General features: G+C 39.7%; 1 protein-coding gene across 24 annotated transcripts in view; it reads right to left on the bottom strand.

Moving 5' to 3' along the window:
• The window catches only part of FREM1 (FRAS1 related extracellular matrix 1), a 185,180-nt gene that overhangs the window by 99,068 nt on the left and 72,452 nt on the right, over nucleotides 1-13,660 (bottom strand). For 22 of the 24 annotated variants that reach the window (XR_014821338.1, XR_014821316.1, XR_014821317.1 and 19 more), the window contains 5 exons: nucleotides 12,081-12,277; nucleotides 10,752-10,842; nucleotides 9,015-9,182; nucleotides 5,675-5,883; nucleotides 1,375-1,468 (listed from right to left, as the gene is read on the bottom strand). Coding sequence is in view for 11 of the 24 variants with exons in the window: in XM_021063573.2 (XP_020919232.2) it covers nucleotides 1,375-1,468; nucleotides 5,675-5,883; nucleotides 9,015-9,182; nucleotides 10,752-10,842; nucleotides 12,081-12,277 (759 nt within the window). In the remaining 13 variants the exon portion in view is untranslated. Of the gene's footprint in view, nucleotides 1-1,374; nucleotides 1,469-5,541; nucleotides 5,884-9,014; nucleotides 9,183-10,751; nucleotides 10,843-12,080; nucleotides 12,278-13,660 lie in introns of all 24 variants that reach the window. The other 2 variants (XM_084985078.1, XM_084985074.1) reach the window with 2 other exon arrangements.

Below are 13,660 nucleotides of genomic sequence, written 5' to 3'. Positions count from 1 at the left end.
ATAGCTTTTCATCTAGATACAGGACCATCACAAGGACTAAGTGGGGAAATGGAAGGAAGGGGCTCTGCATTGTGACTGTCATGGACAAGCATGCCGCAAATGTTAGCAAGGGTGATAATTATAATCACCTGGTAATGTCGATTTGTGGCAGTTGTGAAGAATAAAGAACGCTGACTTAGGTACCAGAGTGGAGATGCCAGCCCTGGTCTACAAGGTCAAGTTAATGGCTTTGGACAAGTCACTGAACCTTCTCAGACCTTTGCTAGAAAATGGGAATAATTTCTTTCCTGCATACATCTTAAAACACTAGATAGATGTCATCATTCTTAATTATTAACTGCAAAATATCTTCCAAACATGTTATTATTGCCATTAATAATCACTTTGCATCACAAAGATCGGACAAAATTCAAACAGGAGTATCATTTGGCACAGGAAGAATCATTACTAGGTCTTCAGGAAGTGTGATAAGTCTTATGCAGAGCATCCTTTATCACTAACCATAAACACTGCAAATCCTCTGAGTTGCACTTGTGGACGTAGGTGATCACACAACAGAGAAACTCAGGGGTTCCCATCAGGTCTTTTAGTATGTACGCAACTGTTATGTGCAGATTTTCCTTCCTTTGTCAAAAGAGGAAAAATAATCCCCTCAAACAGACCATGGGTATATAGAACCGGAATTCACAAAGGGTCACAACACACACAACAGGGAAAACCCTAGTGATGCTAGCCTAACCTGCCCAACTGCTAAATAAATATCCCTGAGTGTGATGGTTCAAAATATCAGAACTAATTTATATATGGAACTGACTCACTTTTAAAATTAAGTCTCCGGGTTTGAGGTCAGAGTAGTTCTACCTTTGAATGGAGGGGAGTGAGAAAACAGTACAACCATTTCACCAAAGTAATTTAGCTTTCTATTGCCTATCCTGACACATTCAAAGATATAGGCAGACAGCTTCCTGCTTTGGAGTCCACGTGTGTCCATTTCTATCAGAGACCCTAAGAGTCTTCCAAACTGTAAGCTTTCTTTCTTTTTTAAAAATTTTTTATTTCTTTGCTTTTTTAGGGCCACACCCATGGTATACGGATGTTCCCAGGCTAGCAGTTGAATCAGAGCTGCAGCTGCTGGCCTACACTACAGCCTCAGCAATACAGGATCGAAGCCGCATCTGTGACCTACACCACAGCTCACGGCAACACTGGATCCCCGATCCACTGAGTGAGGCTAGGGATTGAACCTGAATCCTCATGGATACTAGTCAGATTCATTTCTGCTGTGCCACAAAGGGAAATCCCAGAAGCTTTATCTCTGTAGGAACCAGGGAGATATTTCTATACTCTTTATTTCCATGTGAACTTACTACATACCTCAACATATAGAACAGAGTCTGCTGAATTTGTGCCATCTGTGACCTCCAGTAGTATGTCATCATGAAGTACCTCAGATCCATCATGCTGATACCTGTGGGAATGACAGTTGTCACTCGTCTATCAAGGTCACTGTGAGAGTACACTAAGGTTTCCGACACAGAGATTTTCCGTGGTGTTGGTCATATGTTCAGTAAACAAATGAATAACAAAAAACACAGCATAATCATGAAGTCATTACTCAAATATTTCTGAACGGAAAATTACTCCATCTTGGAAAAATATGTTACATGCAATTATAACTTGTCCCCAGATGAAAAAGTTGCCTTTCAAGTTTGTCCCTGTGACAATGGGATCCAGCGAGTATAGCTCTGTCTGCTTTCAGAAGATGCTGCCCAGGGCCAGTAAGGCTGTGCAGTAGACAGGTAAGGTGGGACATGATCCTTCCATCTCTGCCCTGGATTTATTCGGCTCTGAACTAGAATTTTACCTACGGATTATTCATTACCTCTTTCTTGCCACTGCTCCTTCCCCATTTACTAGCTCTTTTCCTCTCAACTTCTAATTTTTTTTCCTTTTTCTTTTTATGGCTGCTGCACCTGCTACATATGGAAGTTCCTGGGCTAGGGGTTGAATTCAAGCTGTAGCTGCCAGCTTGCACCACCATCCACAGCAACATGGGATCCCAGCTGCATCTGCAACCTACACCACAGCTTGCAGCAATGCCAGATCCTCAACTCACTGAGCGAACCTGCATCATCACAGATACCATGTCAGGTTCTTAACCTGCTGAGTCACAAGAGGAACTCCCCAAGATTCTTGAATTTCTCCCAGACTTAGTATTTTTTCTTGGTTTAGACTTGGCCCTATTTTCTTTTAACCCTCAGTCAAGATTCTTAAAGGAATTCCCTAAGTCTAGACTTTTCAGGTACTCTCCAGCCTACTCCAGTGATACACAGTAAGTCCTAAATAGATGTTGAATTGAGCCAAATCTTTTAGCTTATCAACGATCTGTTTAAGAGACTCAGTTATGGAAACTAGTTCTAGGAAGTGAAATAAAATTGCATTAAAATAGTATAATATATTGACATGTAATCTTCACATAGGAAAAGATTGCTGAGATAAAAGGCATTTTACTCAGGACTAGTCTCACCCATACACTGGCTACAGATTAAAGTCTGTATTCAGTTCTAATGGTGGAGAAAGCCCACCTGCTATGCCTGGTTTCCCTCCCAATGCTGCCTCCTATACTTTATTTTGTCATGATCTCCAATATTTCCATCAAAAATAGATTGGTATGTGACAATGTGCTAATTATGTTTTCCCACACTAATACCCCTAAAAGGTCCAAATAGGCATAGAAGTACACCTCTAAAGGCACGGTTATGGAAACAAACAGACTCCTTTCAAAACCACACTCTTCCATACACTAGCTAAGTGACCTTAACCTCTTTGGTGACTTTTGGTTAATTCAACTATAATATGAGAATAGAACCATTTACTTTGTCAGGCTTGGTTGCTGTGAAGTCTAAATGAAAAAAAAACATAATTGCAAGTCTCTAGAAGAATTCTTGAACTACATGTGCTGGCAAATACTTGTAATTTTTTTTTCTATGCCTCAGTCATTCCCTAATAAGAAAGATCTCTTTCTAACATGTAGGCAAAAGCTGAGATCTTTGGGGAGAAAAGGAAATTTTAATGAAGATAAGAGTAGTGAAAAGAGGTTAAGTTATTGGAGACTGTAAGTAAAGCAATATAAACAACAGTGTAAACTGTTGGATGAAAATGATCTTCCTGAACACAAATCCTTCTTCCAGTCAACTTCCAAATGTGGAAGGAAGCATTTGATGCCTAATACCTTCTACTATATTTTATCAAAAAGGCCAAATTCCATTTATAATTTGAACTTGTGTGTGAGACATTAACCAGTATGTCTGTCTACCTGACATTGCTTTTCAGTATCTTGCATTGTTTTACAGAGAAGGTGTTTTTTTAGATTTTATAGAAAAGTTTCTCACATAACTGCATTAGGTAGAAGAAATGAAAGTCCTCAAGGTGAGGAGAACTACTGTAGGACCATGAGGCAGGGATCACTCCATCCCCAACTGTAAGAGACCCAAGTACTATCCATTTCCTTCCTTCCCAACCTATCCTATTGACTGCCTGCAGATTCCCTTCCCAGTAGAACGGCTTAAATTTTTATACTAAAGACACTAATCAACAGAACTCTATCCTGGAGTTTCCAGGGTTATGAAATTGGCTTTTCTTAGGATATCCTTCTACACATTGGTGGGGATGTAAACTGGTACAACCACTATGGAAAACAGCATGGAGGTACCTTAGAAAACTAAATACAAAACTATACATATGACCCAGCAATCCCACTCTTAGGCATATATCTGGACAAAACTCTCCTTGAAAAGAAACATGCACCCATATGTTCATTACAGCACTATTCACAATAGCCAAGACATGGAAACACCCTAAATGTCCATCAACAGATGAATGGGTTAAGATGATGTGGTATATATATACACAATGGAATACTACTCAGTCATGAAAAGGAACAAAATAATGCCATTTGCAGCAACATGGATTGAGGTAGAGACTCTCAGATACTTAGTGAAGTAAGTCAGAAAGAGAAAGACAAATACCATATCATATCATGTATATCTGGAATCTAATATCCAGCACAAATGAACATCTCCTCAGAAAAGAAACACATGGACTTGGAGAACAGACTTGTGGTTGCCAAGGGGGAGAGGGAGGGAGTGGGATGGACTGGGAGTCTGGAGTTAATAGATGCAAACTATTGCATTTGGAGTGGATAGGCAATGAGATCCTGCTGTATAGCACAGGCAACTACATCTAATCACTTGTAATGGAATATGATGGAAGATAATGTGAGAAAAAGAATGTATATATTTATGTGTGTGACTGGGTCACTTTGCTGTACAGTAGAAAATTGACAAGAACACTGTAAGCTAACTACAACGGAAAAAATAAAAATCATTTAAAAAAAGAAATTGGCTTTTCCTAAAACCAAATTTAATTATGCAGATTTGCCTTATAGATTATTTTGGACTATATTCATCTAGTTTGTTACCTCTCATGATAGGTGCAATTTCAGCAAATTTAATCATCATGGTCATTAAATTTTTGTTGTTTAAATATTCACAAAGTCATGCTCAATGGTATAGCAAGCCAGAGGGAAAGAAAATATCTCAAGGGAAAATTTAAAGTTTGTCATTTCCATTTCTCCAAAGAAGATATACAGATGGCCAGCAAACACATGGAAAAATGCTCAACATAACGGATTATAGGAGAAATGCAAATCAAAACTACCATGAGATACCACCTCACACCAGTCAGAATGGCCATCATTAATAAGTCCACAAATAACAAGTGCTGGAGGGCCTGTGGAGAAAAGGGAACCCTCCTGCACTGTTGGGGGGAATGTAAACTGGTACAGCCACTATGGAGAACGGTTTGTAGATACCTTAGAAATCTATCCATAGAACTTCCATATGACCCTGCAATCCCACTCTTGGGCATCTATCCGGACAAAACTCTACTTAAAAGAGACACATGCACCCGCATGTTCATTGCAGCACTATTCACAATAGCCAGGACATGGAAACAATCCAAATGTCCATCGACAGATGATTGGATTCGGAAGAGGTGGTATATATACACAATGGAATACTACTCAGCCATAAAAAAGAATGACATAATGCCATTTGCAGCAACATGGATGGAACTAGAGACTCTCATACTGAGTGAAATGAGCCAGAAAGACAAAGACAAATACCATATGATATCACTTATCACTGGAATCTAATATATAGCACAAATGAACATCTCCTCAGAAAAGAAAATCATGGACTTGGAGAAAAGACTTGTGGCTGCCTGATGGGAGGGGGAGGGAGTGGGAGGGATCGGGAGCTTGGGCTTATCAGACACAACTTAGAATAGATTTACAAGGAGATCCTGCTGAGTAGCAATGAGAACTTTGTCTAGATACTCATGTTGCAACAGAACAAAGGGTGGGGGAAAAATGTAATTATAATGTATACATGTAAGGATAACTTGATCCCCTTGCTGTACAGTGGGAAAATAAAAAATATATATATATATAAAGTTCGTCATTTCTAATTTTCAACTGACCTTTGAAATTATTCAGTGGCATGTTGGTGCCCCTGAGAGGATGGGACAGACTTTTTTATCTTACTTTGCCTCACAGTCGATTTCAGATGGAAGCCAAAGCACATAAAACAAAGAAGCCAGGAAATGGTCTAACCTAACTTTTAAGGCACAGAGTTCTCCCCAGGAAAATGTGGCCCCTGTGTTCAGAGCAAATCCATCCATCTCCACCCTTCCATGCTGAGGCCCTCTCTGCAGGGAGAGACGGATATTGTCCAGATTGGTGTCCACGTCAGAAACCAGGACGTGCTCTGGGCTGATGACACACTGACCTCCTTCAGCCACTCTCAGAGGGTTGGTAAATATCTAGAAAGAAGGAAGGAGATAGTTAAAGTCTTGTTCCATGAGATAGACCTGAAGACAGAGCTCATCAAATCAACAGAAAACTTCGGGTACCATTTTTCCATGTCCATCAGTTTTTCAAGGATGTGATAATGCGATAAAGCGGACAAGTTGATACTTCAACGTCTTGGTTGAAAAATATTTTTACTAGATGCCTCCAGTTCTAAGCTCTGATGGATATGAAGGAATAAGGGAGATCTAGAAACCTGAAAGTATCTACATTTCATTGATATTAGACTCCATATAGTAGAAGCAGCAAGTAAATTTACCATTAGTGGTGCTAAATTGAGAAAATAATAACATTCTCCCTACAGCCACTCATCATCATCCTTCCCAAATGCCTTATAATCATTTTGCTGAAACTACATTTTCACTGTTGGTAGGAGAAAGAAATAAATGAAGCTCTTATTTAAAGAGGATTATTATTATTATTAAAACACAGTCTAAGTCTGCCAGCCTCCTTTTGTCCTAAACTGCATCAATTAATATCCCACGATGCTAAGATTCAAGGAATAAACTTCGCCTTATTAAATGATTTTTAAACATTTATGTATTTTAGGACAACTTGCAAAAACTAAAAGCATAAGGTTATTTGCCTCCACTCATTTTTTCTTTTCTTTTTTTTTTTTTTTTTTTTTTTGGTCTTTTTAGGGCCACACCTGGGGCATATGGAAGTTCCAAGGCTAGGGGCTGAGTTGAAGCTTCAGCTGCCAACCTACATATGCCACAGCCACAACAACGCCAGATCTGAATTGCATCTACAACCTACACCACAGCTCATGGCAACACTGGATCCTTAACCCACTGAGCGAGGCCAGGGATTGAACCTGCATCCTCATGGATACTAGTCGGGTTCTTAACCCAATGATCCACAAAGGGAACTCATCATTCAATTTCCAGTCCCTGCCAGAACCCAGTGCTAAGGTTTCTAGAACTTAAGGTTAGCATGTTGTCAAGATCCTCCAGTGGTTACCACTTAGCCCAGCTATCTGTGGGTTATTTCACACCAGGGAACCACTCCTGTGACTGATTTCTCTGAAGCAACTCATTAAATTTTATTTCTACCATTCTCAGTTTTCTAAGGTTCTGTTTCATTTGTTCCATACACAAGACAAAAAAAAAAAAAAAAAAAAAAAAAAAAAAAGCCACTATGCCACTTGAGCTCAAATCCTATAACTATTGCATCTACCTTCAAATGATGGGGGTTAAGTATTTACTTCACCCTTTGTGGTCTTTTCCACAAATCTTCTTTCTCTGGCAAGAAGCTTAGATAGCTTTGCTTCAAAAACTGTTTTTCTCTGATTGTTCTAGAAAAGACATCAGCTTCTTTGGATGCTGTGCTATTTCAGGGCATGTATCTCATACATGGAAAAGGATGGTATGAATAAAATCTAATCAAAATAACACATTCTGAACTATTTTTTCTTTTGCTTTTTAAAATCATATTAGAATAGAGTTGACTTAAAAATTGTGTTAGTTTCAGGTGTATAGCAAAGTGAATCAGTTATGCATAAATCCATCTCTTTTCAGATTCTTTCCCCATATAGGTTATTATACAGTTCTGAGTAAATTTCCCTGTGCTATACAGTAGGTCCTTGCTGCTTATCTATTTTACATAGAGTCATGTGTATCTGTTAATCCCAATCTCCTAATTTATCCCTCTCCCCATCATTTCCCCTTTGGTAACCTTAAACCTGATTTTGAAATTCTTGAGTTTGTTTCTGTTTTGTGAATAAGTTTTTTTGGTATCATTTTTATTAGATTCCACATAGTAGTGATCTCAAATGATGATATTTGTCTTTCTCTGTCTGACTGACTCCACTTAATATGATAACTTCTAGGTCTGTCCATGTTGCTGCAAATGGCAAACTATTTTTTCAACAGGGAATATGATCTGGTCCCATAAAGAGAAGGAGGCAAAGAATATAGTTTAGATTGTTCTGTGTGAGCTCTTGGGTACATCTTCCACCCAAAACAGCAAGCTCAGAGGCCTGAGGGATCAGGCTAGCAATGTAAATAAATGTCCTGATTGGGTGGGGACTTTGGTGATGGGGAATGTGCCCTGTTCAACCGCTGCAGGGGGGTAAGCAGGTTCGGTGTTGCCAGAAATTCTAAATTCTAAAGTTTCAAGAGAAGCCAGAAATCCAGACTTGACACGAAACCTCCTGATATTTATGGGTTGGCAACTCATTATTTTAAAATATTATTTAGACTCATCAGAACAGTTCTGTGGGTTGGATAAACCCCTTGGTCCTCAGAGTGAGACCTCAGCCCTACAGCTTTAGGCAGGTGTAGAGACAGTGTGGAGTGGGCAGGAAAGGGAGCATCTGGGCTTTCCTGGCTACATTCCAGGCGGATGTTTGGGAAGGTGGCCGCTTTCCTTAGGGATAAGATATGCATAAGTTCTGGTCCCCTCTGGTTCCTAATGAACAGGTAATCACACTTTGTCTTTCCATTTTTGAGGGGAAAAACAAGCCTAGGGACAGCTGCACTAATTAACACTAGCACTAATAGGGAGGGAGCAGGTACAGAACAAATTCTCATTATGAATCCCAGCCGCGCAGGTAAGATGAACAAGGTAGTGTTGCCTTTGTAGTTTGGTTTTAATGAGAGACCCAAGTGCTTGAAAGCTTATGCAAACATTGGGGAGTAGAACAGGATAGGAGGCGAGGGCCTACCTTAATTCATTTTGGAAAATTAAAGAGCTTATTTAGATGACAGAGCAGCAGAGCTAGCCTGCAGGGAGAGCAAATAAGCCCATCTGGTTGCTAAGAGACTCTTATTTTAATCCCCTTCCCCTGATCAACACGTGAAACTCAGCAGAAAGGAAAGGAAATGAAAGGGATTTTGATAAAGCTTTGAAAAGAATGCCAGATTCAGCAAGTGGAAAATCTCACTTTTTAGATTGAAAATCCCATGGGAGGTGAAGGACACCCCTCCCCCCTGCTTTTTTTTCTACACTGTAGCTGGAAAATTAAAAAGTTCTTTGAATTAGCTTCATGAAAATTTAGCATTTCCTATAAGTCTTAAAAAAAAATCTTTCTTTCCTTGGGTCTTCCCTCCTGTTCATCCTTCATGTCAAATGTTACACCTACCTTAGGAACTTGATTGTCCACTGGAAGAATCGTGATGTTAAAACAGATCCCATACAAAGTGCCACCATGCTGGTTACTGATGGAAAATGCGAACTGGACATGTTGTGGATGGGGGCCTATATCTTGCATGGGTGGCATGTAGGCCACTTTCATATAGTTCACAGCATGCTGCAAAGAAAATCAAGATGGGCACATGGGTGCCAGTTTGTTAGGATCAGAGAGATTTCTAGACCTAGGTCTGGGAGACCTGACATGTGAATTGATATGGAACACTGTAATGCCATCATCATCAACTTGAGGATTCTAAAAAGCTCTACCTTACAGATCACATTTTCCAAAAGCAAGAGGGAAAGAACAAAGAAATTAATTAGCTATATCAAGTACTTGAAGCCAACCAACTCTGTAAAAGACAAGAGACATGTATTTCAACCCAGTTCCACCCAGAAGTAACTATGTGATATTGGTCGAGCTACCTAAACTTGTGAGGCCTCTTTCCTTACCTATAAAATGAATAAAATATTACTTAGCACATGGGTTGACATACTCATTTACAACCTCTAACTATAGTGAGATTCAACATGATGAACCCTAAACATCAGGGTTAACTGCTACTAAGCATTCATCACCATTACTCTGACCCCAGTCGGGTCTTCAGAGTAGAGTCTACAGGAGAAACGAGAGGGTTAATGAAAGATTTTAGAAGGCAATTATGGGTTGAATTATATCTGCCACATAAAAAGATATGTTGACTAGAGTTCCCATTGCAGCTTGGTGGTAACAAACCCAACTAGTACCCATGAGGATGCAGGTTTGATCCCTGGCTTCACTCAGTGGATTAAGGATCCAGCATTGCTGTGACCTGTGGTGTAGGTAGCAGATACGGCTCAATCATGTGTTGCAGTGGCTGTGGCACAGGCCAGCAGTTGCAGCTCAGATTCGACCCCTAGCCTGGGAACTTCCATATGTTGCACATGCATGCCCACCTCAAAAAAAGATACGTTGAAGTCCTAACCCTTAATTTAAGCATGTGACCTTATTTAGAAATAAAGCTGTTGCAGATATAATTAGCTAAGGTAAGGCCATACTGGCACAGAGTGGGTCCTTAATCCAATATAACTTGTTCCTTTAAAAAAAAAAAGGAGGGGATACAGGGAGAACACAGCCATGGGTTGGCAAAGGTAGAGTGGAAGGCTGATCTACCAGTCAAGGAACGTCAGATTGCCAGCAGACCACTAGAGGCTGGAAAGAGGTAAGGTAAGATCCCTTCCACAAGGTTTCAGAGGATGGTAGCCCTGGTGACACCTTGATTTTGGACGTTGAGCCTCCAGAACTGTGAGACAATAAATCTCTATTCTTCCAGGCCTCCTAGTTTATGGTACTTTGCTGTAGCAGTCATAGGAAACTAACATGGTAAGATATTGGGTGAACTGAATTTGATGGAATAAAAGCATATGCACCAGGTCCCTAAATCAGAGCCCTAAACCAGGTCCCTAAATCAATGCAAAAGGCTGTGGTGAATTACGGCAAGATTTTGCAATCATATCCAGCTGGATCAAGCATTTTCAAATAGATGTCACTCACTTACTGGAAATGCACAAGCAGAAAGAATACAGACATCAAGGATTTGTTGCTTGTGACAGATGTCAAAGGCCAGTATTCTCAAGTGCAACATTAGGAACACCATCACTTCTCTGAAGTCACTTGCATGTTTGTCAACATTTGCACATAGCATCATACCTGTGTGAATGACTTTAACCCTGGAGTTGCAGGATTTTTGATTAGCTTTGGTATACTGTCCACCATGAATAATTTCCCAGCATCCAAATGTCTAAAGAAAAACACAAGGGAACGCATCAGCTAATTTTTCAGGTAAGAAAAATTAAATCAAATAATCCAAACCAAATTTTTAAAGCTAAAAACTCTCCTTGAAGGAAATCAAATGTTTCACCTTTGTATTTTCTCTATATATTAAGGGGGATGGGAGGGAAGGGTTTTAACTTTAAGTTTAGTATCATCAATGCCATTCTCATTATGACTATAAAAAGCATGGGGAGATCCCATCATGACACAGCAAAAACAAATCTGACTAGCATTCATGAGGCAGGTTCAACCCCTGGCCTCGCTCAGTGGGTTAAGGATCCGGTATTGCCATGAGCTATGGTGTAGGTCACAGACACAGCTTGGATCTAGCTGTGGATGTGGCATAGGCCATTGGCTACAGCTCTGATTTGACTCCTAGCCTGGGAATCCCCATATGTCGTGTGTGCATCCCTAAAAAGACAAAAGGTAAATAAATAAATTAAATAAAACAAAATAATGTTTGAAATAGCACTTTTAATAGATAAAATATAAAATATAAAATATTTATCTTATCTATTAGGTAAAACAGAATTTCTGCTCCGACATCATGAAAGAGAATCTAACTACAGTGAAACATACTTAGACACTCATCCTAAAAATATTTTCCCACTATCATGTAGTTCGTGATACAAGCTTAAGGTATACTCATGCCATTTTCTGGATTGGAATCATAGAAAATGACCAGTGTGTGGCCTGCAATATCTAAAAACAGTGTTTATGAAGACTCAATAAATTTTACTAAAAAGAAAACAGTGCTCTCTTTAGAAAAGGGAATTAAAGATTGTTTTAAACCTTCCTAAGCTGAAGACACTACAAGCTACAGGTCACTTACCAATTAATACAGCTTTTTTTTAAATAACTTTTATTTTTTGCATTACAGTTGGTTTACAGTGTTCCGTCAATTTTCTACTGTACTGCAAAGTGACCCAGTCACACATACACATATACATTCTTTTTCTCACATTATTCTCCATCACACTCCACTGTAAGTGGCTTGATATAGCTCCCAGTGCTATACAGCAGGATCTTAGCTTTGAAGGGAGGTCTGAGGTAAGTTTGCGATTAGAAGAAATGCTGAATTGAATATAAGTTCATGTCTGACCAGCAAAGCAACTAAACCACAGTATTATACGTTGACACTTTCAACTCCACACTAGAACAGAACCCTCAACTAATAGGCCAGGTGATAACTTTTTAAAGAGATACCTGTGGCTGAAGGAGAAAAATGGAGGAGTTGTTATCGTGTAGAGCAGCTCCCTGTCATGTGACTCTACATCTAGAAAATGTAGATGTTTCTTAGTGATGTAGGCCACCTCCGTTTCCTTGACAACCAAATGCCGAGCAACCCCAGGAGCCTCTTTTGGAAGCTGATCATCCACTGGAGTGATATGGATTGTCACCACCTGGAAAGAAATTATCTGTGCCATTACTTTGAAATACCAAAAAGACATCCTCCAAAAAAAAATCCCGCCCCATTACCATCCAGTAACAATTAAGATGATTTTCAAAAACTGCCATTTATAATATACTTCTATTGAAATAACTCAGGAGCTATTAAGAACATGAGCTAAAATGAAAACATTTTCTAGCCATTTTCATCCCATTTTAAGACTATAAATATCACAATTATAGTTAATGCAGTCATGAGTGCCATAGAAGGGGCATATAATTCGCAAAATATGTTACTGGTTTTATTTCTACATGTCCTTTCTACCAACAACCTGAGTTTTCTCTACCTCCCTCTACTTAGTCACAAATTCCCCAAATCTCATTTCTCTTTCTCTACCTACTTATAATGCATCACCAAGTCCCAGAGTTTGTACTTAAAAAATGTTCTAAATAGTGACCACTCCCCACTCCACCCCAGCTGTCATTCCCACTGTTACTGACCTTGCTCCAGTTCTATTCATTTCTTCCTTACATTATTGCAACACCTGTTTGTCAGCCCTAGCTCTCAACTACTAATTTTTTTTTCTTTTTAGGGCCACAGCCATGGCATATGGAAGTTCCCAGGCTAGAGGTTAAATCAGAACTGCCAGCCTACATCACAGCCACAGCAACAAGGGATCCAAGCCGTATTTTCGCATCTATACCACAGGTCAGGGCAACACTGGATCCCTAACCCAATGAGTAAGGCCAGGGTTCGAACACGAGTCCTTATGGATACCAGTCAGATTCTTTTCCACTGAGCCACAACAGGAACTCACCCAGCAGCTAATCTTGATTTGTATCTTTGGTGTTATCTTTTGAAAAATACAAGTCAAATCAGGTTTTTCACTTCAAAAATCTTAACCCACTGGGAAGGATAGAATTATTCAAGCTCCTTAGCAGGGTATTCAAGACACTTCACAGTTCAGACATATTCTATTTTTCAACGTTATCTTTTACTATCTTTCAACTTTAACCCAGCACCCTGGTTGCACTCAGTGGACCCCGCCGCTGTCCTCAAACATGCCTCTGTGCTCTGGATCATGTTGTTTCTTCAGTCTGGAACACTTTTCTCCTGCTTTCTCCAGCATCCGGAGCCTTTCTTATGCTTAAAGGCTCTTTTTGGAATGTTCCTCCATTTCTCAGTTAGAACTGATTGCTCCTGAATTGTGCTCATCCCTTGACCAACATCATGATCTCGTTGTCTTGTATTATTAGTGGTTTACATGTTAGCTTCGCCTAACTTAAGAAGAGGATCATAGTAGGGCACAAACCACATGGGATTTGGCAGTGAGCAGATAGCTGAAGTCCTGAGTGTGCTGCTTAGCATTCACTGATCTTGAACAAGTCACCCAACT

This window comes from Sus scrofa, chromosome 1 (genome assembly GCF_054392235.1).
Source record: "Sus scrofa isolate SSC_HxYL_T2T_F1_AM1 chromosome 1, Sscrofa_HxYL_maternal_Yorkshire_Landrace_v2.0, whole genome shotgun sequence".
In the NCBI taxonomy this organism is placed as follows: Eukaryota; Metazoa; Chordata; class Mammalia; order Artiodactyla; family Suidae; genus Sus; species Sus scrofa.
The sequence above is the reverse complement of the archived record's forward strand: the minus strand, read 5'-3'. Positions and strand labels throughout refer to the sequence as shown.